The sequence below is a fragment of the Equus quagga genome, chromosome 11, assembly GCF_021613505.1.
Source record: "Equus quagga isolate Etosha38 chromosome 11, UCLA_HA_Equagga_1.0, whole genome shotgun sequence".
Taxonomy (NCBI): domain Eukaryota; kingdom Metazoa; phylum Chordata; class Mammalia; order Perissodactyla; family Equidae; genus Equus; species Equus quagga.
The window spans coordinates 115,023,924-115,042,470 of NC_060277.1; the positions used below are offsets into that span (position 1 = coordinate 115,023,924).

General features: G+C 56.4%; 4 protein-coding genes across 7 annotated transcripts in view; 2 read left to right on the forward strand and 2 right to left on the reverse strand.

Moving 5' to 3' along the window:
* Positions 1 to 3,819: 3,819 nt before the first annotated feature.
* OXLD1 (oxidoreductase like domain containing 1) lies at positions 3,820 to 5,487 on the reverse strand. The gene is made up of 2 exons (XM_046676574.1): positions 5,386 to 5,487; positions 3,820 to 4,426 (listed from the first exon to the last, which is right to left on the reverse strand). Exons 1-2 carry the CDS (start codon positions 5,443 to 5,445, stop codon positions 4,007 to 4,009), a joined length of 480 nt encoding a protein of 159 aa, XP_046532530.1. The 5' UTR covers positions 5,446 to 5,487; the 3' UTR covers positions 3,820 to 4,006.
* A 144-nt stretch (positions 5,488 to 5,631) lies between these two features.
* Positions 5,632 to 12,348, forward strand: CCDC137 (coiled-coil domain containing 137). The gene is made up of 6 exons (XM_046675416.1): positions 5,632 to 5,790; positions 6,152 to 6,285; positions 7,700 to 7,922; positions 9,380 to 9,462; positions 9,632 to 9,711; positions 9,848 to 12,348. Exons 1-6 carry the CDS (start codon positions 5,636 to 5,638, stop codon positions 10,076 to 10,078), a joined length of 906 nt encoding a protein of 301 aa, XP_046531372.1. The 5' UTR covers positions 5,632 to 5,635; the 3' UTR covers positions 10,079 to 12,348.
* Positions 11,783 to 18,237, reverse strand: ARL16 (ADP ribosylation factor like GTPase 16). 3 transcript variants are annotated; one of them, XR_006890604.1, is made up of 6 exons: positions 18,043 to 18,237; positions 17,784 to 17,842; positions 17,195 to 17,308; positions 16,277 to 16,392; positions 14,338 to 16,122; positions 11,783 to 12,549 (listed from the first exon to the last, which is right to left on the reverse strand). XR_006890604.1 is itself a non-coding variant. In XM_046675420.1 (5 exons), exons 1-5 carry the CDS (start codon positions 18,101 to 18,103, stop codon positions 15,951 to 15,953), a joined length of 522 nt encoding a protein of 173 aa, XP_046531376.1. In that variant the 5' UTR covers positions 18,104 to 18,237; the 3' UTR covers positions 12,679 to 15,950. The 3 variants fall into 3 exon arrangements, 1 of the variants encoding a protein (XP_046531376.1); XR_006890605.1 differs by lacking the exon at positions 11,783 to 12,549 and having other exon boundaries at positions 12,679 to 14,464; positions 15,435 to 16,122; XM_046675420.1 differs by lacking the exon at positions 11,783 to 12,549 and having other exon boundaries at positions 12,679 to 16,122.
* A 61-nt stretch (positions 18,238 to 18,298) lies between these two features.
* The window catches only part of HGS (hepatocyte growth factor-regulated tyrosine kinase substrate), a 16,390-nt gene continuing 16,141 nt past the window's right edge, over positions 18,299 to 18,547 (forward strand). For both annotated transcript variants that reach the window (XM_046675414.1, XM_046675415.1), the window contains exon 1: positions 18,299 to 18,455. In XM_046675414.1, the coding sequence (XP_046531370.1) occupies positions 18,419 to 18,455 (37 nt within the window). In that variant the 5' untranslated portion in view covers positions 18,299 to 18,418. The remainder of the gene's footprint in view (positions 18,456 to 18,547) is intronic.

The window sequence follows — 18,547 nt, forward strand, 5'->3', positions numbered from 1 at the left end:
GACATTCCGGCGCCCAGTGGTGCTGATGATGAATGACCGGAAAAATGGGAGGGCAAGGTGCCTGGGCAGAGCAGGGCCCTGTCTCAGAATGAGACGCCCAGCTGAGCTGTGTAACCCTCACCCAAGCAGTGTCTTCCCTCTGCTGGTAAATCCTCTGGCCACTCACTGTGCTTGGAGCCCACTCAACGCCAACATCACCTGCCTGGCTCGGGTGTGGCTGAGCAGGTCTCTCCGCTGCTCCAGACAAGGCCAGTGTCCTTGCACCCACCTCAACGGGTGACCTCCCCACCTCTCCCCCAGAGCCTCTCCCCAGATGCCCTAAGCCCCAGTGACCTTGGCCAAGGGTAGCTCGGCTTCCTCTAAGCCTGTTAACACCAGAGGGAGACTCTAATCCCTCAGGGAACACCATGAGCCCAGAAGGGTCTGGGGCTAAGCACATGACACACAGGAGCCACTGCCCCTGGCACTGGAGAACCCAAGGACCACCTCTTGGGTCCCGTTTCTTGCCCTCGGTCTTGTGGGCTGTGATGCCTAACTCCAGCCTTGGGCTACCGTCAGCTCCCTGCTAGAGCGTCAGGACTGAGACCAACTGCAAGGTGAGGACAGGTGGCCCCACAGGGAGCAAGGCTTGGCGGCAGGTCCAGGGCACCTGGGATTGGGGTGGACCCCGCCATGGACCATCCCTCCCTAAGGTGCAGCCTTTGTGCCAGGACTAGCACCAGCCTGGGAGGAACCAGGGCTCAGGAGCCGGATCTGCATGGGGTCTAAGGCGGACAGCAGCAGGCCTGGTGGTGCTGGCTGCTCAGACCCCACAACCCCACTCCTCACAGCCCAGAGGTATAGGCCCAGTCAGACCCCCTCCCCAGTCCCAGGCCATAGGCCTGGCAAGGACAGCTAGGGGCCCTGATGGAGCTCCAGCTATCATGCTGTCCCCATGGAAACTGCTGCCTGAGCTGCCCAGGGCCCAGCCCCCCCTGTGGCTGGGGCCCACTCAAGCTGGCTGAGCATGTGTGGCCTAAGGCTCCCAGACCATTGCTGTCTTGGGGATGGCCTGCACCACTGTTCGACATGGGGGAGCAGGGAGATGGGCTGGGCACCCTCTCTGATGGAAAGGGCCGGGGATGGACTCTCGCAGACCCAGGCCTAAGTGTGGTGGCGAAAAGCCCACCTGCTGCCCACCCTCTGAGTAGATGCCCACTAACACCCTTGGGTAAGTGGCCACCGGGAAAGGCGACCTGGGAAGGTCACTACTCACCAAGCTCTGGGGCAGGTCTCAGGGGGTTATGGGTGTGAGTGGCCAGGCTTCCCTCAGCAGGGTGCCAGCCTGGGCATTTATCCTGCTGTGGGTAAGCTGATTAGGACTGTCCTCTGACACCACACTAATGAGATTGTCAGGGCCCCTGGGGCAGGCACCCCCCCCTTGATGCTTCTCGGGGACAGGGAAGCGGCTCAGGTGTGGTCAAGGGCCTGAAGGAAGGACAAGCCAAGGACGGGGCCAGGACAGGGAGGGGAAGTGTGATCAGGAACAGAACAGCAGGAGAACAGCAGCACTCTCTCTTGAAGCCGCTCAACTTTGAAATGAAGATGAACCCGCACTGGCTGCCGTCTTGAGCCTCTCCCTCTCTTTCAGTCCTCTGACTTCTGAAGAACCCACCTTTGTGGCCCCCAAAGCCGTGTGTAGCCAGGCCTCTATCTTTTTTTTTTTTTTTTTGAGGAAGATTAGCCCTGAGCTAACATCTGCTGCCAATCCTCCTCTTTTTGCTGAGGAAGACTGGCCCTGAGCTAACATGGATGAACATTTTCCTCTACTTTATACGTGGGATACCCACCACAGCATGGCTTTCTGCCAAGCGGTCCATGTCTGCACCTGCCAGGCCCCTATCTTTGGCCTCACCTTTCACCCCTCTCTCTTGTTCTCCGTACTCCAATGAGCCCCTTCCACCCCAGGACGTTTGCACCTGCTGCTCCCTGGGTGGTGCATTTTCTACACCTCTCTGCTTTCCCCCAGCTCCCTCCTCCTAGGCCTTCAGAGCTCTGCCCCAGTCTCATTTCCCTGGGGCGACCCCTCACACAGTATCAGGATGCCTATTTCATAGGACCTCACAGCAGCTGGAAGTTTCCTTCATCACACTTATCATGTAATTGTATGTTTGGATAATTCTTGTGTTAACCTCCATCTCCCACACTAGAGCGGAATGGGGAGACAGATTTCTACCCGGTCCCAGAGTCTAGCCCAGTGCCAGGTATTTGGCAGATGCTCCGTAAGTACCTGTGGGATGAATGAATGAATGAACAATGACAAGATCCGCACTGGGACGGTAGTTTCAGCAAGGTTGGTGCTGACACTGTGCTGGCATCCTCAGCCGCCATGTTTTACATGCAGGAGGAGGCCTGCCCCATGGCAAGGGGTGAGGCCAGTGGCTTCTCTTTGGGGATGTCTCACACTGAACGGGCCTTTTCCACAACTGGTGAATTTTAAAACAAGGCTAATTTCACAGGATCCACTGGGTGGGCTGTATACATACGTACACAAGTACACACGCGTGTATATGGATATATGTATACGTATGTATACACATATATACAAGACGTTTTGTAAATCCCTATTTATGAGGAAAATATAGAAGCCCTCTTCCTGCATCTCTGAGATAAACCCCCGCTATGTCGTGGACGACTTCAGGGGGTCCCGGAGCACACTAAGCTCTGCTGTGCTGCTCTATGTGGGGAACATCTTTCTTTTCCTGCGCTGTTTTCAAATCTGTATCACAGGGGTTAGACTAGACACTGAGATAGACTCTAATAAATATGTCACCATAATCACATTTCTCTGAACCCACCAAAGCTCTGAATGCTTCTGGATGACACTCATTAGCTGTCCAAGACAACAGCCTGAACTACTGCATGTCTTGTTAGGCATTGGTATGGCACATTTTGCGGTTGCGTGGTTTTAGTCTACTGTCCACAGATCTCTATCTCTCTGTGAAACGCTGGCTTTACACTAAAGACCCCAACCTGGGAAGACCTGTTTATCAGCGCAAATCCCTCGTGAAGTCCTGTTAGAATCTTAGCCACATGAGTAGGAATAAAACAGGCATAAATTCATGTAACCCTCGCCAGGCTCAGGCCACTGGAATCAGATCTTGGAGTTGCTGGGGGGGAGGCGGATGAGGGGGGAAAGTTTCCATGGAGGAGGGTGAGCAGGACATGGGGATGGGCAGTGAGGGCCCTAAGATAAAGTCCTATCTGGGCCAATGGTCCAGTGCCAGGTCTGTAGCCAAGGACCAGGCTGGTGCCGGGAGGCTGGTTCCAGGGCTAACACTCGAGGTCTTCCAGTCCTTCCAAGCCCACTGCCTTGGGAGCCATGGCTAAGCAGGCTGAAAGGGCTGGTGGCCAAGCAGTGCTCAGGCCCCTGAGGCTGACCTGCAGCCTTCTACCTGGTGGTGGAAGGGTGTCTCCCAAGGACCCGAGCAGCTGAGGGCTGACTGCAACTGGATGAATGGGGTGCTTCCCGGGCTGCCTTCAGGCGTTGGCACCAAGGGCTTTGCCAACGGCAACTTCACGGGACCAGATGGTCCTCTCTCTGGCGCATGTTGAGAGTAACCAGAGCTGACCTCTGGGCAGGACTTCTGAGATGCTGGGACATGGAAGGGAGCCCCGGGGTCAGTCACTTGAATATTCAAGGAAATGAGTCTTATTTCACCCTCACAGGTTGGTGAGGGCTGTGGGTGCTCGGTAAATATGACAACCTGTCCCTGCTTTCTTTGATGAGGCAACACAAACCTTACAGACATATAACGACACAGAAGCCTCCTGTCTAACCACCACAGAGAACTTATTTATTCTCAGATAAAGTCAATAAATAACTCTTCCTATTCGCATCCAATACAAGCCCCATAAAGAGATGACAAATAAAAGAGGCAGTGTTGCTTCCCAATAAGGCACCGCCAAGCTGGAGCCCCTTAGGGCGAGGGCATCCGTCCGGGTGAGGCTGTCTGGCTGGGCTGGCTCAGCCTCCACTCCTCACTCGGAGCCGGATCTCCATCCTGAGGAAGGCCTTGAGGTTCTCGTCAGCCACGTGCTCCTCCAGGGCAGCCAGGGCCCGCTCCCCACCGTCCTGGTAGTGCTGCAGCAGCGCATCTGCGTACTCCACCCACACGCAGTTGGGACAGCCGCTCATGCAGCAGTTGGTAGGGGGCTGGAGCTCAGGTGGCAGGGGGTACGGGGGTCCCAAGGGGCCCCTGCCGGGCAGGGAGGATTCGGGCTGCCTAGTGCTGTCTGCACCTGATTGGGAGCCCACCTCCACATGGTCCTTCGTGAACTCTCTGCGGCCTTCATGGACTCGGATCCAGGTGTGGTGCCTGTGCAGAATGTTGCTGCCTTCAGGAAGCCTTCGGCAGCAGTCCCAGCTGGAGAGTCGGCGTAGCCCCTAAGAATGCAGATAAGCATATGAGTCTCTAGGAAGCTGGTAAGGCCTCGCCTGCCCCCAGCTCTGGGGAAATTTCATCCTCCTGTCACTGGTCGGGGGCTCCATGTCCTCCTTGGTTTCCTCATTTCCTGTGTTACTTTAGACAAGTTACTTTTCTAGACTCAGTTTCCTGTCTATAAAATGGGCATGATGGTTGGTATGAACACGACACAATTATGATTCATGAGAAGTGCTGGGTTCAGGACCAGGCACTAGGTGTGCACTCCAGCAGTGGCGGGGTGGGAGGGGGGGAGAAGCTTGGTACCTCCAGCTAAGATAACTGCTCTATGGACAGGAATGGTGGCAGGGAAGCCTGTAAGCTTCGGCCACACAGCCACCTCTCCCTCTCTAACCAGTACAGCCACGCCCCCCACGCCCAACCATTCTGACTAACCACATCATCCTCTCATCTCTGTGTCCCTCTGTCACGAGAAGCCCAGGCCTCCCAGGTCATCCCTCAAAGGCCCCGGGAGGGTGGGGGGCAGCCTTTCCTCCTTCCTCCCTCCCCAGCCCAGGTCCCCAGGGCCCCTTCCCTGTTCTGTGTGTCTCCAGAGCACTCAGCAATGACTGACACTGCCCAAATTTCCTTCATTTCTTCAACTCCTCCTGCAAGAAGCATCAGCTCCTTGTTCACTGCGGCTTCCCCAAGGGCTCGCACACAGCAGACGCTCGACAGATACTGCCGAAGGAGTGAACGAGCTGAGAACCCGGCTGGTGCTATCCCGGGGCCCTGCCCAGTGGCAAAGCGGCCCTTCTCGCACCCCGCCAGGGCGGAACAGACAGGAGGCGAGGCCCGCAGGCTGTCCTGCCCACCGGGAGCGCGGCGGTTGCAGCTGTCCCCTAGGAGGCGGGGAGGCCGGGCGGGCGCCGGGCCCCGGCCTCCCGAGCGCGCCCCCGCCCCGGTCCCCGCCGGTACTTGCCGGCCCGTGAGCAGCGGCGGCCACCGACCGGCCTCCCACGGCCAAGCTCCGCAGCAGCATCGCCTGCGGCCTGGCCCACGGCGCACGCGCGCCTCAGACCAGGGCCCCGCCCGAGCCGTGAGCGGCAGCCGCGCTGTCCAATCGCGGCCCGTCAGGGAACAGCGCCATCCCAATGAGCGTGGGGCTGAGCGCAGGAAGCGCAGGTAGCGGTTGTGGGGCGGGCCGTGCGGGAAGGCGGAAGTGGCTTCTTATGGGAGCGCAGGGAGCGCGGATGGCGGGAGCTCGGCGCGGAGCGGCGGCCCCCGCAGGGGCGGCGGGGCCTGGGATCCGGGGGCGACTGCACGGCCGGCAGCAGCCGCAGCAGCGGGGGAAGCAGGGCTCGGCGCCGTGGCCCCGGCCGCGCAGGTGGGTGTCACCGCTCTGGAGTCTCTCCCGGCCCCTCCGCCGGCTGGGCCCAGCGCCCTGGTGTTGGTGCGGTGGGCGCGCGGGAGCGAGTCTCCGCTGTGGCGCCTGCCACTTCCTGGGGTGCTGTCTTTGCGAGGCGGACGAGGTCAGGAGCGCCCCTCACCCAGCGTCCTGGGAGAACCCGGTTCGGGGGCCGCCTCCGAGCGAGGATGAGAGGAGGGGTTGCTGCTGCCTTGACCCGCACGCGCCGCGGCAGCCAGGGTGGCCTGCGAAGTTTCTTTCTCGAGGCCCAGCTTCGGTTTCTCTGATGCTGCTTATGCTGGGCTTGGGACGCGTCTCACTCTGGTGTTCTCCTTTCCAGCAAAGAGAAGAAGAAAGTGAATTGCAAGCCCAAGAACCCGGATGAACAGGAAATCCCTTTCCGCCTCCGAGAGATTATGAGGAGCCGCCAGGAGATGAAAAACCCCATCAGTAACAAGAAGAGGAAGAAAGAGGGTAACGTGCTGGCCCATGCTGGGGAGCTGTAAAGCTTTGTGTGTTTGAATACACTTAATTGCTCAAATATTTAATGGCATTTCAGGCAAAGGACACTGCCCAGATCCAGTGGTCCGAGGGTACAGGAGCACACGGAGGACTGACTGACGGCCACTGTTGCCAGGGCCAAAATGGTGACTGGTGGAGGGGCAGTGTGGTTTTAGGTGAAGCTGCAAAAGGAGCCTGTGGGGCCTCATATAAGGAGTGTTGATCTCCACTCCAGAGCAGTGGAGATCTCTCAAACGGGATGGTGGGTTCAGATTTACTCTGAGAAAAAGTCACTACGTAACAATTGAGAGAGTGAGAGTGGACATGGCAGGCCCGTGAGGCTCTTGCAATTGAGAAATAACTGTTCCCTGGACCAGCGTGCAGAAACCACGGTGGAGAGAAGTGGATGGTTTCCTGAGGTTAAAGGGAGAATTGATCAGACCCCGTCTGAGAAACTTACCTTTCCTCCCCTCCTCCAAGGCCAGGCTGGGTGCCCTCCTCCCAGCCTCTGCCAGAGGTGACACGCAGGGCACACTGGGGAATGGAGTCCAACGTGTTTGTCTGTGCATACTTGTTTTTCCAAATGTGGGGCTGATTTTATAGCAATGCTGTTTTATAATTTCTTTGTAAACCTTAGGTTTTTCACTGGGGGCTATAGCTGCCAAAGGCATAGTGAAATAAAGAGTTGAGGAAGGGGAGGGGCAGAGGAGGGACGCTGCCCCTGCTGGAAGATGGCACATTTTGAACCGTGCTCCATTGAATCAGTACTCTTTTTGGTTATTTACAAGATACAAACCTACCTCCTTAGTAGAATCCAAGAGCTCTGAAAGGTATTGAGGCCCAGCCCTGCTCCCTCCCCTGAGAGAACCCTGCTGTTCGTCCTCTTGTATGCCTTCGCTGGAGAAGTACCATGTGTATTTTCACATGTTTATGATGTAAAAGCTATGCTTTCATTCTCTACGTTGTTGAGTGTCCTGGGTTTCACTTCCAGTGGATTTTATAGGTCTTTCCACATCCCTACGTGTAGCTCCCCTGTGCTCTCTCCCACGGCTGTGCAGTGAAGTCTCGGGATGAACATAGGGGAATTCATTCAACTAGTCACCTACTAATGGACATTTAGTTTGTTTCCTGTTTCCTTTCTCAGCCAAGCTGTGGTGGACATCTTTAACGTTTATCAGGGCTGTGGGAATCCCATCCCTGTGGGTGCCCTGAGCTGGGCAGCTTAGATCCTCATTAGCTACTGTGGTTGGGCTGCTCCCACTTGAGCCTGGTCTTCCCTTCCTGTGGCCTCAGGAGGGGAAATGAGCGTAGACAACCGGCCTGGCACCTACCTGCTCCCTCCAGCCCCTGATACCACACCCCCTCTGAGGGTTCCCTTTGTCCTCAGCCCAGGTGGCCTTCAGAAAGACATTGGAGAAGGAAGCAAAGGGCGTGGAGCCAGACATCGCCGTCCCCAAGTTCAAGCAGGGGAAGTGGGAGTCCGATGGGGCCTTTATCCAGCGCATGGAGCAGGAGGCCAAGCATGTGCTGTTCCTCAGCAAGAACCAGGCTGACCGGCAGCCTGAGACACAGGCAGCTCCCAAGAAGGAGAAGTCGGAGCGGAAGAAAGCGTGAGTGGGTGCTGGAAGGGGCTGGGGTCTAGCCCTGGAGGCCTGGGGGAGGCAGGGCAGTGGGGTCCCATGATTATCTTCTGCAGCGACAGCATCTTGTTGCCATGGGGCACCCCCTCCCACCCCATGATCAGGGAGAGCATGGGAAGAAGGTACAGCCCTGGTCAGTTGGCAAGTGTTTTTCTCTGTATCAGAGCTTCTTAATCTCACGGTTCAGGGTTTAGGGAGGCTCCCAACCCACAGAATTCTGAAGGCCTAGCTGTGTCTTTGCCTTTCTCTGGAAAAGCGTCACAGGGGTCCAAGAGCCAGCTGAGGTCCAGGGCCAGCTGTCCAGCCCGGGTCAGTTGCTGTTGGGAAGTAGAAAGAAAATGAGGCTCACTGCCCTCCCAGCAGAGCCTGCTGGCCACCGGCGACCGTGCCTGCCCCACGGAAATCAGTTTCCAGTGTTCACCTTTCTGATCTAAAAGAGATCTGAGAGCCTTTAGCTGTCATTTATACAAGTTCTGTGACCTCTCTTAGACTCAGCTTCCTTGTCGGTAAAGTGAAAATTCCGGCACCTCCATGGAGGCTCGGACGAGATCCTTGTATGGTTCCTGAGGGTGATGTCCAGCTCCAGGAGGGAGCCCACCGTCAGCTGCAGTTCCCCTGCTCTTCCCGCCCCCCAGCCCTGGAGGAGTCTAGGCCGGAAGCCATGAGCCACCTCCCTGAGCCTGTGGGCAGGGTCTGGGGAGGTTGTTTCAACAAACAAGGGCTTTTTGAGACATGTTTCTGCCTTAACTGTAACTTTAGAGATGAAGCAAGCCAAGCTTTCATCAGAAGTTTCTCTAAAAGCTGTGAAAGTTAGATTGTTTTCAGCTTTGTGGAGTTTCCCCATGTCTGAATCCCTGTCATACATGTAGTCATATTAGCCAATGAAAATTACATCACAGAAAACCTATCCCAGATACTGTCTAAAGCCACAGTGGTCTCCAAAACTGTCAATAAACATTAAGATCCCAAAGTCACATTACAGGCCATGTCACATATCTGCTACCTTGTGAGGCCCTTTAGATACCGCAGCACAGTTGACATTTGGGGCCAGATGCTTCTCTGGAGTGGGGCTCTCCTGTGCACTGTAGAGTGTTGAGCGGCATCCCTGGTCTCTACCCACGAGGTGCCAGGAGCACCCCCCACCCCATTGTGACAGCCCAGAATGTCTCTGGACATTGTCAGATGGCCCTGGGGGCTGTTGCCCCTGCTGAGGACCACTTACTTGGAACTTTACAGGGGCTTGCTGGGCTCAGGGCCCTCTCTGGTGGGTGGCAGTGGGTTGTGGGTGGTGGCAGGAGTGGGGACTTGGAGGCAGCCACCTGGGCTCTGCCATAGGGCAACCCTTGTGGGCAGGGGTGACCTTTGCCTCCTGAGTCCAGTGAACTGAGAGGTTGGGAATCTCCACAGCACTGGGTTTTCTTCTCCAGGTTCCAGAAGCGGCGATTGGATAAAGTCCGGCAGAGAAGGGAAGAAAAGGCAGCAGAAAGGCTGGAGCAGGAGCTGCTCCGAGGTAGCTCTTCCTGCAGCCGTTGTGTCAGCCCGGGTCCTGCGGGCAGGCGGGCTGGGGCTGGGCACCCGTGTCTCCCCAGGGTCAGTGGGTGGGTGGACAGTGACTCTGGGTGCCGGGCTGTGGGGGTTGTGTGGGCAGCAGGTTTCAGTTGTGCTCCTCTGCCCTCCAGACACGGTGAAGTTTGGTGAGGTCGCCCTGCAGCCCCCAGAGCTGACCGCCAGGCCCAGAACGGGCATGAACAGAGGCCAGGTGAGCAGGGACAAGGGAATGGCCCTGTTTGGCCCTGGTGCTCACGGGGCTAAGGCTGTTGGAACAACCTAGGCTCTTTGTCACCTCCCCTCCTTCCTCAACCTGTGCCTCAGCGTTCCATCTTTCTGTTTCTCAGCCTGGCAAGAAATCGCTGATGCTGAGGATGCTTTTGAGCCCTGGTGGTGTGTCCCAGCCTCTGAACACCTCGCTGGCTCGGCAGCGGATCGTGGGGGAGGAGAGAGAGAGGGCCGTGCAGGCCTACAGGGCACTAAAGAAGCGGCAGCAGCAGCAGCAGGGCGCACGGTCACCACAGACACCCCAGGCACTCCACCTCCCTTCTGGGAAGACGCCAGAGCCACACCTGTGATGCTGAGAGACCAGGCCGCTGCAGCTGGGTGGAGAGGGACGGCAGACCACCTGCAGATGAGCAGCCTTTCCCTGGACACACCTGGGACTCCCAGGGCCTAGCACACCACCTCTCAAGAGTGGGAGAGGGTGCCAGGTCCTTGCTGTCTCGTTTTTTCCTCCTTAAGGACTGCTCTTTCACGAGTGACCATCCGCTGGACCCATATCTCGCGTGGGGCATCGTCCGTCCCCTGAGCCCCCATAGATGGGGCCCGTGCCTGGTTGAGACGCAGCCACTTGGGCACACCTGATGTCACTCACAGCTTTGTTCTGGACACACAGGTCCAGGCTGAGACATAACCCAGGGCCACTTTAGCGGGGCCAATCCTGTAATCCTGTCCCTAGATGGCTACTAATTGTAGACGCTGCCGATTTAGGTCGACTAAATTGATAACAGGCTCAGCTGGATTCAACAGAGCAGCATGGCTGAACATGCGGGCCAGCACTGGGGGAGGAGGGACAGACCCCGGGGCAGGGGTCAGCGTCATCACCTAGACCTGCTCGTGGCTCCACTCTGACGGTCCCCACAGAGGTCGGTGGAGCCCACCCAAGTTTTGGTTCAGTTGTGGAGACTGCTGATGCCATCCACACTTGAGAAGATTTGAGGTTTGGTCCTTATGTCATCGAGGTCCCTGTGGCGAGCAGGGCACACCTCTCAAACAGGTCCCAAGAGGCTTGACAGCGAGGACAGGAGCCTCGCCTGGGACTCCTGTGGTTAGAGGGCCTGAGCAAGAGTTCCTGCCAAGAGTAGTGCCTGGCAAGGTTTGAATCTCCCACTGGTGCCAACGGACGGAGCACCCCGATTTTATCAGTGTGCCCAGATGTGGGGCCCGGGGGAGCCGTGAAGGCTGTCAGCTGTCAGATGGAGGAAGGGAGTGGGGCTGTGCACCCCCTCTGAGGAGGCCGGCCACCAGCCCCTTGCTGGTGCGTGGCTCAGGCCCTTCCTATTGGCACAGACAGGAGCTCACTAGGTGCGGGTGGGCCCAGCCAGTGTGTACGTGCAGTGGAGTGGGGTCTTTTTGCCCTTCCCTTGAGGTGGGATGCACTGTTCCCGCAGGGTGTGGGTGGTACTGTCGCTTCTGTAGTCTGAGTGCAGACTTGTCAGGGTTTTAGACTCAGCAGCTCTGGTTCCGAGAACCAGGAGGTAGAGTTGTGGGTGCCGCGGGAGTGTGGGTGGGTGGGTGGGTTTGCTGAGCTGACCCCTGACTTCTTAGGATCCAGGCCGCAGGGACACTGGGCAGGAGGAGGGGGAGGTGTGCACCTGGGCTCCTGTTGTCCAGAAAGTCAGCATTTTAACAACAAAAACTAGGAGCAGAGCTCTCGGAGAACACCACCACCGTGGTAGAGCAGGCTCCCCTGACTCGGCCTCTAGGGCGCACAGGGTGGTTAGGACCGGGAACTCGGTTCACTTCCCACACACGGGACCAGGGCCCTGGGGCCAACCTTGCCCCGTGGGAAGACCTGTGAGAGCCAGCCCAGGGCAGCAGGGTGTCTGGAGGGCGGGCCGAAGTGCCTCTGCTGCCTGGCTGGCGGCTCCGGCTCAGTGACCGCGCCTTCTGTGCGGAGGGAGCCGGGCCTGCATGGATGCATTGGAATCAGAGTTGAGGGTTTAGCGCTGCTTCTTTCTAAGCATTCCTCAAAGTCTGGCACGTTGGAGACGGTAATATTTGCCTTTTATTTGAATGCCTTGTATTTTTATTCCCTTATTCATTGGGTGACATGCATGAAGGGCACAGGATTGAATGAATTCTGGAGGGAGCCGACTTCCAAACAGTCCCTCTGCTTCTCAAGCAGAGCGTCTGGGTTTAGACGCGGGCTCTGGGTGTCCTCCAGCCTACTCCTGGTCACCATCTTCAGTGGTTACTTCAGTCACTCACTAAAACTGGTCTGTGCTCTGGGGACCTCCAGGCACCACTGGCGCTTCTAGAACTGTGGTTCTGAACCTCTTTCTGGCTTACGGGTCTCATCTGACAAAATACCAGGGAGATCATGAGGAACAGGACAAGAATTTCTACTGTCATTAGTTAATATTGTCCTGGAATTTCTGGTCAGAGGAATAAACCAAGAAAACAAATGTAACAAACTGTTTGCCAAGTGATATGGTTGTGGACCTGGAAAACCTCAAAATAACAGGAAAACATATAATACAGAATGTATATTTGTATCATTTATGTGAATAATTCAAAAAATATATGCAATTTAGATATGAAATATAAACATGTAGTGTATAGAGATTCTTGTATTTATATAAATACATAAGAATAACATAAAGATAATTCAGTAGGTAGCCTATTAAAAATGAGTAAAAGAAAATAATTTTTAGGGGGCCAGCCCCATGGGATGGTGGCGAACTTTGCATGTTCTGCTTTGGCAGCCTGAGGTTCGCAGGTTCAGGTCCTGGGCATGGACCTACACACAGCTCATCAAGCCATGCTGTGGCGGTGTCCCACATACAAAATAAAAGAATATTGGCACAGATGTTAGCTCAGCGACAATCTTCCTCACCAAAAAAAAAAGTTTGTATATATATCAGTAAAATTAGACAAGTTAATGAATTGTGGGTTTCATTCAGAATAGTGACAATTTTTAATATAGAAGTAAATTTGTCAAGAAATGTTAACATGGATGAAGGAAACTACAAACTAGCAGGGAACAGGAAAGATTTACAGAACACAGAGGTTCTTAACAGGCAGTCTTGTTGCCAGGGGGCAGTCTGGAGACGTTTTGGGTGCTCCGGCATCTAGTGCATGGAGGCCGGGGATGCTGCTAAATATCCTACGGTACACAGGACGGTCCCACAACAGAATGATCCAGCCCACACTGTCAGCAGTGCTGATGCTGAGCAACCCTGGTCTAAAAGGAGAGGTGTACCTTGCTCCTGGATGGGAATATGCAAAATCAAACAGGGAAAAACTTTCTGCAGGGACTGTGGGGGAGGGGCCAGGGCTGGGTGAGCAGACAGCATATGGCCGCCCAGTTAACAGGGAATGTTGTCTCTGCAGTCAGCTGACGCCGGATGCTTAGTTGTTAGGAGGACGTGCCTTGGCTTTCCTGGTACCCCTGTGCCACACACCACCCCTAAACACACACACACATACATGCATACCTCAGATACACCCACACATGCACATACCATATCCAAACACACGCATGTGCTCACACTCAACACTCATGTACATGCACCATCTTATCACACGTAGTACATCTGCCACACATACACTCCAAGTACACTCAGACATACACATGCACACACATTCCAGACAGAATCACACATGCACACTCACCTACGTACACTCGTGCACAAACCCCCATCATCTGGACACACACATGCACATCTGTGTACACATGCACCCACTCAGATGTAGACAGCCCCACAGTCACACCATCACACCCCATACTTCCGGTCCTCCTCCTGGGCCCTCTCCTTTTGCCCTGGTGACCAGCCACCTGTCCCCAGTGGCAGGCACGGGCTTCCCTCTGCACCCTAGCACTGTCAGCCTTTGACTATGCTCTGCCGCAGCATTTTAGACCAGGCCTCTGCTTTGCTCCGTGTCACTGGGAGGAGCGAACCTGGAGGATAAGGGCAGTCTGGCCCTTCCACATCCTCCCTGCAAGCGCCCAGTGCCGGGCTCTGAGGACAGATGGCTCCACTCGTATTGACAAAGCAGCTGGCCCATGATGGCCTCTCCTGTGCCCCACTGCTGGCCTGCCCACTAAGCCCACACTGCAGGCTGTGCTGCTTTCCCTCCCACTGGAGAGAGGTACCTGCATCCACATTCTGCCAGTGTGGGAATGGAGCCCCTCCAGTCAACCCTCCTTCACCACCCTGCCTCGTGGGAGCTGCTTCTCTGCCACCCCTTCTTTGTTTAGATCCTGGTCACCCCTCCTCCCTCCCTGGCATCTGCATTCTCAGGAGGTTCCCCTCGTGCCCCCGGAAACTGGGCGAAGCGACAGCATCCAGGGACGGAGGGAGCTCCTGAGGCAGACGGGGCTCTGGCTGGGCCACAGCTACATAGAGCAAAGCCTGAGCTGCTGTTCCTTCCTAGCCCGGGATGTGCAGTCACACAAACTGACTCTGCGCAAAATAGGGGGTGGGGGGAGCAAAACCAGCCATCCCAGACTGGTCACCTTATTCACACTGAAAAAGCACAGTTGAGGGGGTTCTGCCCAGGCTCCGATTCGGGGAGCTCCCGTCTCAGCATCCTTCCACCTCTCACCTACCCTTCGTTCCTAGGATCTTTAGGAGATGTGGATGTACATCAGCTCAAAGTGGACGTTTAAGAGATGAAGACCAAAGATGGAGCTTCCTGTGTGTTCCAACCTCCCACAGGGCTGAGCTGGTTTCTCTCTGTATAAAGGGAAAACAATCTGCACAAAATTGGGGGGGTGGGGGCAAAACCAGTGATCCCAGACTGGCCATCTTACTTGTACACACAGGCCTCGCAACACCCTGCGTGTGGATTCTCTCAGAGCCAAGTGTTTTTCCAGACTAGTCACATTTAAACATATGTACAATGTCATACTTTTCATTACACTGCTGCACAATGCTATCCTTTGTTATCCTAGTGTTGGATTTGATGGGAAACCCAAACCCTTAAAGAAAGTTCTTATCCAGATGCTATGAAAGCATGCTGACAAGAATCCACAGGCAGAGACGTCCTTTGAGAAGAGTGGCACCCTCAGCAGTGTCAGTTCCCAGATTCAGGAACTGAATTTAGCTCCCGGGGGTGGGGTGGCTAGGCCATGGGAGAGTGTAGTGCTCCAACACACAGGGTGCTTGGACCCAGAACAGACCCCCAAGAGCAGCGGAGGACCCCAAAGACAGGGGTCGGGGGCGTCCCCGCCACTGTTAGGGTGAGCCACCTCTACTCTGGGGGACACACCAGTTTACTCTTAAGAAGCGCCCTAAATCCAATCATAGGTGTCCCCATAAGAAAAAAATGGGCAGCCACACAAAGACAGAGGCAGAGATTCAAGGTCTGCAAGCTGCAAGCCAAGGAACGCCAAAAACTACCAGCAGCTAGAATCCATTCTCCCTCAGGGCCTCCACAAGGAGGCTGTGGACACCTTGATTTTGGACTTCTGGCCTCCAGAGCTGTGAGCATAAGTTTCCATTGCTTTAAGCCACCAGTTGCTAGTAATTTGTTACAGAGGCCTTAGGACACGAATATACCAATCGATACGTGTTCTCCAGAAAGCTCCCCCAGCTGTGAAAGGACACGAGCGGGACATGGGAGCCTTGGCCCTGAGGGCCTGGTGATGAGCTCGCCGGCAGCACCTCCCATGCTCCACTGGAGCCTCTCCCAGCCCTCGCCTACCTGCAGGAACCCCACATCCTCCTGGCTTCTCGGGGCAATGAGTGTTCACGTAACAAATGAACCAATGAAATGCTTCTCTGGTTTCTGATTCTAGGCTTGGTTCTTCCTGTGACACTGGCTTCATCCAGCAGGGGTCACACCATCAGTGTATCAGACCGCCACAGGCTACAGCTTGTACCACAGTAGAAAGAGGTCTGTGGTGCTTGGAGTCTAAACACCTTGGGGAAAGAGGAGGGGGTTTCCTGGTGGGAGGGGAACAAAACCCAGTAGCAGCAGGACACCAGCTACCCACCAGGCCTGTCCTCTTCCAGCCCTGGGGACAGAGGCAAGATGTCAGGAGTTTCTGTAACCTAGATGACTCCATTTATCCATCACTCAGCTCAGCACACAAGCCTATCTTCTACAGCTCACATTCAGCCATCCCGCCCCCGCAAGAATAAACCGCCAGAGGCCAAGCAGTGCTGTGCTCTGCCTCCTCGCCACAGAGCAGGACAGCCACATTCCTCCACCCTGTAGTCAGCTGTGGGTTCTGTGGGTGTCCTGGAGCCAGCGCAGCACCTCTGACAAGCCAGTGCCTCTCAAGGCACTGATTTCTGCTGTGGTGATGTTCTGCTTGGCGCAAGCAATGATGTCCGGGAGCCTGATTAATGACTGCATCTCCTCTATGGTCATATAACAGGGCAGGTCACTGCAGCAAAAGAAGCACTGTCAGAGCGGGCTGCCCCAACGCTACCCCAGGCCCCACTGCACCCTCTCCTAACAAGCCACCCTCCTGGCTACACTCCAAAGGAGCCCTGCCCTGAGGCACCCCCTGCACTCTCTCTCGGCTCACAGACGCATACATTTTATTGAAGAGTATCAGAACCGATGCTTCTGCAAGTTGTTCTGCAGATAGAAGACCCAAGAGTTGCACACAGGATGCAGACAGCTGGGTGGGGTTAGAGGCATCCATCATGAACTGTGAAAGAAGGAAAAAGAGATCAGGACCACCCTGCGAGGAAAGACAGTCCTTGCCAAATTTCTCCCCTTGGGCATCACAGAACTGGCTTAGGAAGGGCAAAATGACTTTTAAACAAAGGGTTTTGGGGACAGGCAGAAGCAGAGAGAAACTAGTTGAACGAGAATGACCTGGTGTCATTTGTTTCCATCTACACGGAGTCTCTTTTTTTTTTTTTTTTTTTTGAGAAAGATTAGCCCTGAGCTAATCTGTGCCCATCTTCCTCTACTTTATATGTGGGACGCCTACCACAGCATGGCTTGCCAAGTGGTGCCATGTCCGCACCAGGGATCCGAACCGGTGAACCCCGGGCCACCGAAGCAGAACGTGCACACTTAACAGCTGCACCACTGGGCCGGCCCCTACCCAGAGTCTCTTTGTGTGGTCATCAGTTCTCCAAGGAGCAGGTCTGGAATTTGGGGCACAGGCCTTGCCAGAACCAAAGGGATGTAGAAATCAAACATGAACATAAAAACACACCTGGGGCAACAAGGCACACAGTATAGATGTCAGACAGTTACGTGCAGAGAACAAACACTGCCCTCAGCAAGGCTTCCGTGAGCTTCTATATTCCTCGGGAACAGGAGCACTTGGGATCAGGCTGGTTTCCCAGGAGAAAGCAGCTCTAGTGTGGGCCCTGTTCCCTTGACTAGCATAGTCGCTCAGGAACCCAAACTCCATCTCATACAAAGTGAGGTTGGGGACAAGACAAGGCCAGAATGGGGACACACTTTCCTAAAAGCAGTTCAAAGGATTGACCTACCAGGAGAGAATGGCAGTTTCCATAGTAACTGGACCAGATGGGGCCCATGCAACCCCCTAGCTCCCGGATGGTGATCTTTCTCTGGACCACGATGTCAGTAAGGTTAGTGCCCACCTGTGGAAAAAAACACGATGCAGAGAGGACAATACAGGCGCCTTCCCATTCGAAACTCCTAGACAGCAACTTGCACAGCCTCCTATGCTGTGATCTAAGCTTCAACAGATCCCTCTCAAGGACTCAGGCTTTAAGGCAAAACCTATACCCAAGGAGAATTACAGATGCTTCCACCGGTCCAGGGCCTGGCCCCGCAGGGCCGGGTGTGGCCGGAGTACCAGCGCCCATCAGTGGGATTCGCCCTGTGGGGCGACTAGCGAAAACAGTCTTGAGGGGTGGGCGGCTGGGGCACCTATCTCCACTGCGGCTCTGTCTCAAGGGAACCAGGCTCCTTCCGGGACTCCCCACTCGGCTCCCGAGGGCCATATTTAACTATCGACCGGCTGGATTCCAGCCTCCACTTAGAACTCAAAGTCCTCTGCAAACCGCAAAGGGTCCCCGATTCTACTAGCCCTGCGGGAGGGCGGACGCCTACCGTGGGCCGCGTCGGGGGAGGATCGCCCAGGTGTCCCTTCCCATCCCGGGAGCTCAGCTGTGCGGCGCAGTCAAGGACCGGGAGCAGGCAGAGGAGGGCAGCCGGCGGTCAGCCCCCGCCCCCCAGGGGCCCCCGCATCCCGGACCCCCAGCCCCGGTCCTCCGGACGCCCCCGCCCCCCCAACCCGTCCCCCGAGTGCAGCCAGCACCCCCCAGGCGCCCCTGCCCCCGAGGTCTCCAGGCTCGGCGCGGAAGGATAGCCTGCAGTCGTTTCACCAACAGCGTCTTCCCGACGCCCGTGGGCCCCAGGATGAGACACATCCCGGCCGCTAGCTCCACCCGGTACCCGTAGCTCTGCCCGGCGGCGACGCAAGGCCCGCCCCCCGCCCCGCTCTCATTGGAGGGGCCTCGCCTCCGGGCGGCTCATTGGTTCTCGGCGCCCACCGACTCGACGGGCGCGGCCCGATCGGCGCACAGAGTGTGGGCCAAGCGTAAAGGCCCGCCTCCTAGCGGCTCGCGGGCCTGCCCGGTGACGTGCGCGTGCGCGCGCCCGAGGTGAAGGCGGAAGCGGAAGTCGGGGGCGCGCCGGCTGGCAGGGAGGGAGTGCCGCGGCGTCGGGTCGGCTCCGGGGTCGCCATGGGGCGCGGCAGTGGCACCTTCGAGCGTCTCCTAGGTAACGCAGCCCCCGCCCGCCCCCCGCCCGCGCCTCCGCCGCGCTGTCCACGGGCCCCGGCCCAGGGCGCGCCCCGCCGGCCCCCGCCCCCT

Excerpts from the sequence above, each read along its gene's own strand:
- OXLD1 (XM_046676574.1), bottom strand. The coding sequence starts at position 5,445 with ATGCTGCTGCGGAGCTTGGCCGTGGGAGGCCGGTCGGTGGCCGCCGCT. Across the intron at positions 4,427-5,385 it reads CCGCCGCTGCTCACGGGCCG|GGGCTACGCCGACTCTCCAG; the intron begins GCAAGTACCGGC and ends CTGCATTCTTAG.
- CCDC137 (XM_046675416.1), top strand. The coding sequence starts at position 5,636 with ATGGGAGCGCAGGGAGCGCGGATGGCGGGAGCTCGGCGCGGAGCGGCG. Across the intron at positions 7,923-9,379 it reads AAGTCGGAGCGGAAGAAAGC|GTTCCAGAAGCGGCGATTGG; the intron begins GTGAGTGGGTGC and ends TTTCTTCTCCAG. Across the intron at positions 9,712-9,847 it reads CGGGCATGAACAGAGGCCAG|CCTGGCAAGAAATCGCTGAT; the intron begins GTGAGCAGGGAC and ends TCTGTTTCTCAG.
- ARL16 (XM_046675420.1), bottom strand. The coding sequence starts at position 18,103 with ATGTGTCTCATCCTGGGGCCCACGGGCGTCGGGAAGACGCTGTTGGTG. Across the intron at positions 17,843-18,042 it reads GTTGGTGAAACGACTGCAGG|AGCTGAGCTCCCGGGATGGG; the intron begins CTATCCTTCCGC and ends ACTGCGCCGCAC. Across the intron at positions 17,309-17,783 it reads CTCCCCCGACGCGGCCCACG|GTGGGCACTAACCTTACTGA; the intron begins GTAGGCGTCCGC and ends TTTTTTCCACAG.